Raw genomic sequence first — 12648 nt, 5'->3', positions numbered from 1 at the left:
AATTAATTTGAAAATAATAAATATCATAAATGATATTTTATTTATTGTTTCGGCATTTATGACATATAATTAAATGATTTAGTAATTTACAAAGTTTATAATTTGGCGCACTCACGTATGATACAACTGGTCTAATTGGAACATTTATTTTGTGTAATTTGGGTAACCCGTATAATCTTGGAGTTTGGGGATTTTTATTAATAATAAAATCTTTAATATTATCAACAATGATAGTAGGGCAACGTTTAAGTACTTCTTTTAATTTCGTTTGATATTTAATCGTTGGGTCTTTTTTCAAAATTTCAAATTTTTCACTATCCAAAAACTCTTTACATTTGTTTATGTAATCAGTTTGATTTAAAATGACAATGCTATTTCGTTTATCTGATCTAGTAAAAATAAGTTCTTTATCGTTTAAAGTCCATTTTATATTGTTAACCAAAACACTTTCATTGTTCACATTCTTCTTTACTTTCGGTATGTTCTTAAATAAATCAGCACATCGATGTTTTAGAGATTTTATATACGGGTTCAATAACTAAAAATATTTCGAAAATCTTACCCTCCCATATCCAACCTGCATATTATACAATTAATAATTTACATAAAATCCTCGATAACTCAAAATCCAAAATTGATTTATTACAAAAAAGTGGTGTTTATGAAATTTCGTGTGGAGATTGTGATAGAAAATATATTGGCCAAACTGCGAGAAATTTAAAGATTAGAATTAAAGAACATCATAGCGGTCTTGTTAGCAATTATTTTTCGGAATTTGCAAATCATATCATAGATATTAATCACTCATTTCACTCTCATAAATTAAAATTATTACACCTTGTTCCATATAAAGGCCAAATTATGAATTATCTTGAAAATTTAAAAATACAAAAAAAAACCTGAATTCTAATAATAATTTATTTAATAATATATTGTTTCTAAATTCCTCGCCATTGCTTTCCATTTTTCCTTTGTTTTCAAACTCCGTTCCTTGACTAACCCCTTTCCCCTTACTTTCCCCTCTCCTTATTTATAGAACAATTTTATATTTTATATTTTAGTTATTATACAGACCCGAATGATGGAAGTTTAACTTCTGAAACATGTAGTCTATAATAAAACTCAAGTGGTAAAAAACGAAGTGTTTTCTTTAATCATTGTATCATAAATGATAGCTATCAGCCATCAACGAATTTAATAATTTTGCAATATTTATGGAATTTGGTAATTTGCTGTTTTTTTTTCTCACACAATTATATAGGTTAATTTTTTAAATTTAATTTTTAGTTTGAATTTACGTGTATGCAGCACTTTGAAAGGAGTTATATTAAATTGAAAAATAATAATAAATTTACAACGTGTTTATAATTATTTCATAATTTTTTTCATCGGAATTCATTCTTTTATTACCTACTTTGAAGTCACGTTTTGCTGAGTATTGCAATGAATCCGTCAAATAAATTACTTGATAATTATTTTCTCGGCATACTATACTACCGGAAACATCGTAGTGCAAATTCACAATAATAATATTATTAAGTATGCATAATTTTACATACAACACAATGATTACGAAGTTATACAGGTGATACCGGCATCAGTAATATTCAGGCGCTGGCGCAAGGTGAACTTATCGGGAACATGACAAAATGAAGCGGTTTACTCGTCCGTCGAAATTTCTTTCCATTCAAGCGTTTGTTTTATTGTGCGTACTAGCGTTTGTTTCGTTAATTCTCTGTTACGTCGCATTCGGTCGAGATGGTGACGAAAGTTTGGAAGTGGAAGATGATAACACGTTTTCGGTGGACGATTTTATCAACGAGTTAGTAAAGAAGAAGCAAAAGGAAAATAAATCACTTAAAACCATATTAATGTGGACGCATAACTTCACGGATCCTTTCAGTTTTTTTAAATTCGGCCGGAATCATTTCGTAGACGCGGGTTGCCAGTTCAACAACTGCTACCTTACGAATAATAAAACGTATTTGGACCTTATAGAGTTCGATGCCGTTCTTTTCCACGCGCCGGAGTATACAAAGACGGGCAATCCCTGGCATCATCCCCAGCCTACCGCAAGGAGCCCTCGCCAAGTGTACATTTTAGCTTCCATCGAATCTGCTGCCAATTATCCCATTTGCGACGACCAATGGGAGGGTTATTTCAACTGGACCATGACATACATGCTGGATTCCGAAGTCCCTTGGGAGTACGTTGTCGTGAGAGATATTAATACTGACAAAATAGTCGGGCCCGGAGAAAATGTAAAATGGATCGAAGAGATGGCACCAGTTTCTGAAGATACGAAGAAGAATTTGAAAAAGAAAACGAAAGAGATAGCGTGGATCGTTTCTAACTGTCACACATTAAGCAAGCGCGAAAATTACGTGGAGGAGTTGAAAGTTGAAATGGATAAATTAAATTTAACTTTGGATATTTACGGAAATTGTGGCACATTGCCATGCGACGATAATTGTAAGAAAAAACTGGGAGAAGAATACATGTTTTACTTGTCGTTTGAGAACAGTTTTAGTACTGATTATGTTACCGAGAAATTTTTAACCGCAATGCAAAATAATATGGTGCCGATTGTGAGAGGTGGTGGCAATTATAGCAGGTGAGTTTTATGAAATATTAATGCAATCTTCAATAACTTCATAGCTTAAATTGAATTTATTTGTCGTAAATAACTTTGTATTTCTAATTCATTTGTCAATTATGTCTTATGTACTTTTTTACCAATTAGGCAGACTTATTCACACTTGCCTTTAAAACAATCCTTATAGAGATAATTCCATACTAATAAAACGGTTAGACCGGTCTTCACCCCCTGTATCCTAACCTCTTCCTGATGAAAACCATAATGCATCCCTCAGACGAATGTGCGACAAAACGATACATGATAGATGTTCGAATGACGACATAAGGAGAGAAAGCAAGACATTATCGATAAAATTAAGAAAATTAAACAAATTTATGAGGCGAACGTAGTTGGAAATAGAAGCAAAAGAAGACAGAGGGAAATTTGACATGATCAAGTATGTCCAATACTTGAAAGCGGTCAGGCCAGGAGTCGAAATAATCCGCGTAATCACTTGTGCGATATTTCGTGAATTGTTCTAGGTGCATTTGCTTTAAGATTTATTAGAGCTTATCTTCACTGTCAAAAGGTGAGGTTATGATGTGCTTAACTAACATTTTAGTACGTTTCATTATTGTAAATTCACTCACAATGAAACCTGTAAAGTTGGAGTACAAGCCGTTGCTAGACTTCAGAATCATTGATATGTATGTGTTTTCTTGTACTTATTCTTCTCCGTCTTATTCCTCATCACTAAAGGTTGTGACCCTTGTGGATGCAATGAGTCTTCTCCAGCTATCTCTTGATTTCTTGTACTTATATCACTATAATGATGCATAGTGAGGAAAGGTGATCAGCCCTGAAACTTACATACGCCTAATTATTATTTTTTTAATTTTAATTTTTTAATTTTTATTTGTACACATGTATTTAAATTACATTTTTACATATTAAACACATTTTTTTTGCAGAGACCCACCAAGCCACCTTGTGTGTCTTGTCGGTGGAGTTCTTTTTTAATGCATTTTTTATTGTTTTTAACGATTTTAACCTAATATACACACAAAAAAGAGAGAAAAATTAAGAATATAACCATTTTACAATTTTCATAAAATTAACTAATATAACCTAATATACACACAATATATAACATATTTTAACATATATAATATATAACATATATAATATATTTTAACCTAATATACACACAAAAAAGAGAGAAAAATTAAGAATATAACCATTTTACAATTTTCATAAAATTAACCCGTTCCTTTATTTTGCCTTTGTTCCATATTTTATTTTGAACTCTAATTCTGAACTCTAATGTAATTTCAGGTTTGCTCCTCCCAATTCATACATCGACGCAAACGAATATAGTCCATCAGAACTGGCACAACTCATCTATGCTCTGGCTCAGGATGTTGAGGCGTACGCCAAGTTCTTCAAATGGAAGCAGTACTATAGTTACCATTCCATCGACGACAGTTATGAGACGTATCCTCTCTGCAAGCTGTGCAAAGCTCTCAACAATGCCACATTAACAAGCGCCAGGATCAAGAACAATATCCTGCCTTGGTGGAACGGAAAACCAACATACAAGTACTGTTAATGAATGTGACTTGTGAGGTGTCATAGTGACCTTCTGTGCCTTTTAACTTAACAAAATCATAAAGTGTAAATTTGCTTGGCCTGATATTTTTACTTGGTTTTTCGGAACATTTCGCCCTTTGGAAAGTTCAAGTGAATAAATAATTTTTGAATAAGGTTATTTCTAAACATAGCCTCATCAAGTAACAATAGAGAAATATCTGTATTGAAAAACCCCGCTAAAAATTGATTTTATAACGAAGTATCCACCAAAAATAATTTACCTAATTTTTTGAATCCTCATCAAGTTAATAACGTAAATTTAAAAAATATTTTTAAAGCGATAAAAATCAATATAAACGCAATCCATTGCGATATGTTCAAATAAATTTCAATTCACGTAAATTAGAAATTTGGGTGATGATAGTAGTTTTTTACTTTCTTTACACTTTCGTTCGATCAAGAAACGCCACGTTGATAGTTGATTTTTGATATTAGTGCGAATAATTTAGATTAATTATTCATAAGTGAATTTATATATTTATGAATTATTTTAATGAATAAACATCATTTTACTCTGTAAAAATGTCAAATACACGCCACACTAATAATAAAAATTGTCAAAACCGATGGCACAAAGACTGTCCGAAGACGCGTGTGACATAACAAGGATAAGTTTTTTGGCTGTTATATTTATGTTTTAAATAATTTGTTATCTACTTTTATAAATATGTAAAATTCATAAAGTATTGGATAATATTTTTGGCTGTTACCCGTTACCGTAAGTTTAAAATATAATCGTTTACAATAATATTTTTAATAAAATATTTTTTGCGACCATAGGACAATTTTTTTTGTATGATAAAGTCAATTAATTCTAATTGATTCAAAATAAATTTGAAGACTTGTAATCTGAAAATGTGTAAGACTGACTTACTGTTGATAATTCGTTATGTACAAATGTATTTTATTGACATCAATTTTCAATAAAAGCATAAAATAGATTTTATTTTTCACATATAGAAAAAAAAAATGTAGGATCCAATACAAAATTAATTTAATATGAAAATTAAATTTATTGTTAATTTTGTGATTTTTTACTTTAAGTGTTTTACAGAGAAGGTTACAAATATAACATTAAGGATTTTAGCTCAAGATTTAATCATAAATAGAATATCAAGAAAAGTCACAATAGACGGAGCAAATTTTTTGCGAAATTTTAAATTTTTTGAAAAAATACATTCAATTGTAGATAACGACCTACGGGGTAGCGCGGAGGCAGGGTGATATTCTCGTTTAAAAGTAATCTCAAATTTACATACTTTTCCCCATTGAAGATTCGGTAATGCCTGCATTGAAATGCAAAAATTATTGTAAATGCTGAAAGTTGCGGCGGACTTTTTAACTGAATTTAAACATTATGTATGTACGTAATATCATATACTCAAATAAATGAATAAAATTCTAGAATGTATGAATATATTTCGGAAAAAATCTATGATTCACGTTTTACATTGTACTTTAAGACGTTTCACAGAAATATTCCTACTATTGACACACTTAAATAAAAAAAACCCCATGACGACAATAAAGATTAAAATGCTTTTTTTAATTAAAATTTTCGTGACACTATTTGTAAATCGCTTTTATGTCGTTCAATTATATATATATATATATATATATATATATATATATATATATATATATATATATATATATATATATATATATATATATATATATATATTATATATATATATATATATATATATATATATACATATATATATTTATATATATATATATATATATATATATATATATATATATATATATATATATATATATATATATATATATATATATATATATATTTATTTTTTTTTATTTTTTATTTTATTGGAAGGAAGAACAACAGTTACAATATATGATACATACAGAATACAAAAAATAAAATCATGAGTACCAATTATAGTTCTTCACAACTATACATAAGAGAGGTCTATATAAAGGAAGAGACATGAGACAAGGATAGGATAAAGAGAAAAGGAGATGGCAGTGATAGGAAGGAAAGAAAAGGAAAGGACAGGGAATAGAATTACTTTTTTAGGTTTATAAGATTTCGAACAATTTAGCTTTAAATTTTAAAAGATTGGAGTAGAACATATCAAGGTCGGTACAACATTCATTAAATTTTCCACAACTTCGATAAATAAAGGAATTTTTTGTATAGTTCTTTGTTGGTGCTGGATTATAAAAGGTATGACTATGTCTATTGATTCTAATTGGACAGTGAAAAGGTATCTGCGCAAGAAGATAAGGGCTCTCAGTCATATTATTTATAACTTTATACAAAAAACATAAATCTGATATATTCCTACGTTTACTAAGTGAAGATAATTTATGGAAGGCTAAAGATTCTTCATAAGAGTATATATATATAGTATATATATATAGTATATATATATGTTTATATATATATATATATATATAAACATGTATATTAATTTTTCTCGTGAGTATACAATACTTTTACGTTTACGTATAATAATAATAACAAAGTAAATTTTCTCAATGTATTTAATTCCATGATGTATGATGTTTTAAGGCGTGTTCTTATACAACAAACATAAAAAAAATCACATGCATTTAATGAATGTTCCTGCTTTCCTATCAATTATAAATAATTAATCTTTAAGGTTTATTTAAAAAAAAAATGCGTTGTCACTTTTTACAAACATACTCGTACTTCATACGTCTCAACAATAAAATATTTTTCGCAAACATTTTCAGTATGTTTAAATACGTGTTCACATATAAGAAATTGCAAAAAATAAAAAGATCTCTGCAAAATAAAAGCTTTCTCAATCCAATCATAGATGGCTGTTGTGAACTCAATCACGGAATGCCATGAGATGGATTATGATACACATATGACTTAATTTGAGTAACGTGCTTGTCAATCATGGAAAGAATGGTGAATATTACAATGTGAATTGATCACTTAACCAGCCTATGACAGACCATAAATATTGTAAATGACCAGATTTCCATATTCTTCTTCATCCGTGTTGAGATGTCAAAAATGTTTATATTTTGGTATTGCTAGCATATTACAATTTTATATATTTGAAAAAAAAAACTATGGATTCGTAATAGCAAATTCTAAATACGAAGACACCGGAAATTCATTACTAGGTGATACACATAAAGTCAACTTGAAGAACGTCGGTTGAATTCGAGATCTAAGATCTGGCGTGGAATCATGAATGTCACATGTTTATCATACCGCAAAACATGTCAATAGAAACGGTAACAGTTTAATCATCTAAATGCAGTCTACATTCACTCGAATTTGGCTGCGATTTCATCAGAACTTCCCCCTAATGAACTAAACACGGTGACCCAAAACTAGTGGGTTAAAATACTAATATAATATTAAGATAAAAAAAAACATAAAAAAATGTGAGCAGCTTTGAGAGTGTGTATATAATACTTTTATATAACATCGCAAAATTTTATCCAAGCCATGACGTATTTTGGTATCAGTCAATGTTTGATTGGTAGATAAGGCGATAAAAACGGAATTAAGCCAAAATGTTTGCTTTACAAAGATTTGGGCAAAATCAACATGCTGTTGAAATTTAGTTTGTTTTAGATAGAAATCAAGTCCTAATAAAATAATACAACTTTGTTTTTAACCAATTTTAATTTGTACTTTTTTTCTCCAACTTGTTACTTATTCTTGTCGAACCGGTTGGAGAAAAAAGTACCAATAATAAGTGGTTAAAATCAAAGTTGTTTTGTTTTGTAAAGTTTAAAAAATGTGTCACGAAGCATCTGCGAAAAACAAGAAAAAAATTAAGTCTTAAAAAGCGTAAAAAGTAATTAAAATTACTACTTAAAAAAACAGTTTTGTATTTATTTTCTATTCGTTCGTAAAGTGCTGTAGCCCACCAATTAAATTTTTTATTAATATTAATTACAAGATGATTGTTTTTTTTTATGCCAGTGTGTTTCGATCTCTTTTTTGTCCATTTTTTGTTGCTGTTATATAATTCTTCGACAAATCACACACAACGGTATAATAAGCAATACAAACATGAACGATCGTTGAAATTAAAGTTTAAATTTTTTAATAGACGAATCTATATATATCTGATATGAATCTATATACTATATTTTTGCACATTATGGTATCACAATGAAAGTGTTTTTATTTAAAAAAATAATTATATGGAAATGTGGTGGCCCACACTTTTTTTTCACACACTTGTACATGATTTGCATATTAAAGGAAAACTTTCCAATATATAAAATGCAACTAATTGTTTAAAATTACACTACTTTGGTGAAAGTTAATTTTGAATTTGATTTCCTGCAAAACTAAACTGGGATTCACACTTTATGTAATAGCACTTTAATCAACACTAATTCGTGACTACCGGTTCCAGAATAATCATTCCATCATGTTGACTTAATGTTATATTACCATACTACAAAGTTAACAATGCTTGTAATATACAAAATATAAGATTCTATTTGTTTCCTGTGATTCATCAAAACTATTGTTTTTTTACTGCTTCAATTTTGTGACACCGTTTCCTTACACGTACACAGAAAGGCTTTTAACCCCAATATCAAAGCCTCAATGGGCAAAGTTCTGTTCACCTGTAAGGTTCTGGCATTTGTCACGTCAGTTCTGGGGGACATATTGGTACATTTGGACCATAGATAACGCGGCGCTTCGGAGGGGAGGGGCGAGGATGGGAAGAAATAAGGGTTGATTGAATCGAAGGGTGGTAATATCGACGTTCCCTTCTAAGGTAATGAATGACGAGAGGCTTTGAAGGTTTCAAAGTGCTAAAAGATGTACCGACGAAGACGTTACCACAGATATATATGTATATGTATACTCGTATATATGCATTTCGATATTTCTTTGTCTGTAAAGCTAAAAATAACATAATTTTTCCGAGAGAAAATTTGGAAAAGTCGAGTTCATGGTTTACTGTGTTTTGTTATTTTGAAGGTTTTGGGCATTTATGTTTGAAAAAGGCCAAGTGAGAGAGGTCTGTTAAAATAAAAAGGCCTACATCCAGCAGTAAAGAGACAGCTGACAAAGAAGAAGATGGTATAAGTTATATGGTGTAGAGAGTTCAATTAAATTTTATATATTTTACTCAGTATGTATTTTGTACCTACTTAAATATAAATTTTAAATCATAATAACAGAATAAAAGAACAAAAAATATAACAACTTCACCATTTTAATGAGATTAGTAAATAAAATTAGTTTCCTTACTATCTTGTTGCAGTGGGAGTTTTTAAAAAATAATTTACGTAAGAGAATTACTCGGTTAATACCACTATTTCTTTAAATCTATTGTGACACGTGTTTCGATGCATTCCGCATCATTTTCATAGACGGTGTTTGAAAATGATGAGGGATGAATCGAAACTTGTGTAACAATAGATTTTAAGAAATATTAAATTAGAAATAAATAGGTATTACCGCAGATCGACTGCCAAATCAGTTAATTACAGCATTTAGCAAAATAAATATTGGTACAGTGTCAAAATATTGTGAATAAATAATAAGGAAATGAAATTTATTAAATAAATTGGATTATACTCGTTCATTATCTTTACTTTGCAAACTTCTTTGTCATATTTTTCCTTTTTAGTTTTTTTTTATATTGTTTTTTGTTTTTAAAGGCAAAGCTTCTACTCGCAAAGCTTCTACTTTGAAAGGCTTATCTGCAGGTAGGGTAGTAAAGATAGGTAAGGTAAATGTGAAAAATACATCACAAACACCCAGACCAAGTGAAAATGTTTTTTGCTTGAATATATTTTGCAATTGGCGGGAATCGAACCCGCGACGCCAGTTTCGCAGTCGAGCGTCTACCCAACTACACCACGGCACCTGCACTTGTATATTTAATTTGCACTTGTGTATTTATATTTGATATCCATAATGCATACCATTATCGTTTGAATTAAAAAACAAATTAAACTAAATAAAAATTTCAGGCGTTAAATTGTGATATAAAGTTTTGTGTATCAAACAGCTACTCCCAGTTGCTGCATTACCTTAGTAGACAAGGTTCCAGTCGACATTCGGCAAACATAAACATGCAATATTTCCACCGTTAAATCTTTCACAATTACGTTCCTCGGCTATTCGGGCCCGTTAAACCTTCAGTAATTGCGGAAGACTTTCCTTTAACGGCACGTGAGGGCAGAAACGTATTACGAGGGGCCTATTTACGGTAACGCCGTAACGCTAATGCATGTTCTTCTTTATCTTTATAGCAATATGAATTCTAATGTTATTCGTCCTTTATAATAATTTTAAATGGAGCTTACGTCAAATGTGTAAAAAGAACGGGATATGGATAAAAGGTTCGTTTATTAGTAATAAAGCTTAAACGTCTATTATGTTCCGAGTCCCTTTTTTGTATTGTTCCTTTTGTAGATAATGCTATTTCGGAACATGAGGTTTTACATTGTTTTACATATTATCCCATGGAAGGGTTTATGTAGGAACTGTATGCTGTTGGCACATGGGGCGCACTTTGGCAGACCTTAGTGCATAGATTTACTAGAGTAAATAATTTGCAGTCGCAATTACCAACTAAGTAGGGCTTATAAAACGATTATCATGCTCATATTAATGTCGCAATAACTAATATCAAATCAGTTATCGTAATTGCGAAATCACAAATTTGATTCGGCGAATAATATATCCCGAAGTTATATTGTGGGTATACTGGCAAAAAACGTTAACTCTAAAATCTCTGTTTGAATAAACCTTAGTATTTAAAGCTTTTAGCCTGAATATGTATTAAGCTTAAGGTTGAAATTACTTCCAAAACCACATAAATATGACATTTCAAACTACTTAGTGTATTTTGCCAGATTATAGAACGTTGAAAATTTAATAATGCTGCACCATTAAGGCAAAATTGCATATTTTCGAGTTAGATTTAAATTAAAAATGGATAGATAGCAAGTCAATAATTGAACGTAATGAAGCTTTAATAAAATTAAGAGAAAAGTAAGCCATATAAAAAATTACCACAAACTCTGTATGGTCAAAGACAAGTTAGTCCTGGTCCTAAATTATGCAAGGGAGGTATGAAGGTGCCTATATAACTCTAAAGCCTTACTTCAGTAGGGAGTGAAGTATCAATTTAGGTTTTAACAAAGCGAATCGTTTGGCATAAAGAGTAGAGAACTCTAGAGAAGAAATTGAAGAAAAAAATAAGGAAGATCAAATTAAAACCTAGTTTTAATGAGGGATCAAAGGAAAGAACTGACTTATGGAATTAAAGCACGATTTTTATTCATACTTTATGATGCAGATTTTCGTCATTTTTCATGAACTTACTTCATCTAAACGATTTTTGTTTTAAGTCTGAAAAATATACGTCACTAAGCTGGGGAAAACATACATGCTCAAAATATTGTGAAAATATACGTCACTAAGCTGGGGAAAACATACATGCTCAAAATATTGTGAAAATATACGTCACTAAGCTGGGGAAAACATACATGCTCAAAATATTGTGAAAATATACGTCACTAAGCTGGGGAAAACATACATGCTCAAAATATTGTGAAAATATACGTCACTAAGCTGGGGAAAACATACATGCTCAAAATATTGTGAAAATATACGTCACTAAGCTGGGGAAAACATACATGCTCAAAATATTGTGAAAATATACGTCACTAAGCTGGGGAAAACATACATGCTCAAAATATTGTGAAAATATACGTCACTAAGCTGGGGAAAACATACATGCTCAAAATATTGTGAAAATATACGTCACTAAGCTGGGGAAAACATACATGCTCAAAATATTGTGAAAATATACGTCACTAAGCTGGGGAAAACATACATGCTCAAAATATTGTGAAAATATACGTCACTAAGCTGGGGAAAACATACATGCTCAAAATATTGTGAAAATATACGTCACTAAGCTGGGGAAAACATACATGCTCAAAATATTGTGAAAATATACGTCACTAAGCTGGGGAAAACATACATGCTCAAATTATTGTGAAAAAAAATAATAATCTGGTCAATTTATAAACTGCATTAAAAGTTTTAAATAATGTTTTCAGGCATTTCCCAGTATGTAAATTAATCCGGTTAGGATCTTGCATACATCCAAATAAAAGGTTATTCATTCTAACCATAGATGGCTCTAGTAAACACACACGTACCTACAGTGTAATGAGATTAATGACGTATTGTGGTTGTCAATCATGGGTAGAATGGTGAATGCTGCACGTGTTTAAAGTGATCACTTAACCAGCCTATGACAGGTCATAAGCCCTGTCATAAGCTAGTTAAGTGGTTTTATAAAGTTTTCGGTTCTGGGGTCCAGATTATTGGATAAAGGAGTGGAATGCATTGAATGGATGCAGATAAAGTTAGGGAAGAGGCTCAGGATGAAAAACATAACATA

General features: G+C 30.4%; 1 protein-coding gene across 1 annotated transcript; it reads left to right on the top strand.

Annotated features, from left to right (window-relative positions):
• The first annotated feature begins 1140 nt into the window (after positions 1–1140).
• On the top strand, positions 1141–5801 carry LOC148300532 (lewis-type alpha-(1,3)-fucosyltransferase-like). Its single transcript, XM_088274633.1, has 2 exons — positions 1141–2614; positions 3914–5801. The coding sequence occupies exons 1-2, from the start codon at positions 1650–1652 to the stop codon at positions 4185–4187; spliced, it is 1239 nt and encodes a 412-aa protein (XP_088130759.1). The 5' UTR covers positions 1141–1649; the 3' UTR covers positions 4188–5801.
• Positions 5802–12648: the final 6847 nt, after the last annotated feature.

Source organism: Brachycentrus maculatus, unplaced genomic scaffold (assembly GCF_059751285.1).
Source record: "Brachycentrus maculatus isolate JH-2025_06_01 unplaced genomic scaffold, ASM5975128v1 h1tg000696l, whole genome shotgun sequence".
NCBI lineage: Eukaryota > Metazoa > Arthropoda > Insecta > Trichoptera > Brachycentridae > Brachycentrus > Brachycentrus maculatus.
This window is presented reverse-complemented; position numbering and strand designations above follow the sequence as displayed.

Coding starts and splice junctions, on each gene's coding strand:
- LOC148300532 (XM_088274633.1), top strand. CDS start 1,650: ATGAAGCGGTTTACTCGTCCGTCGAAATTTCTTTCCATTCAAGCGTTT. Junction 2,615..3,913: donor GGTGGTGGCAATTATAGCAG/GTGAGTTTTATG, acceptor ATGTAATTTCAG/GTTTGCTCCTCCCAATTCAT.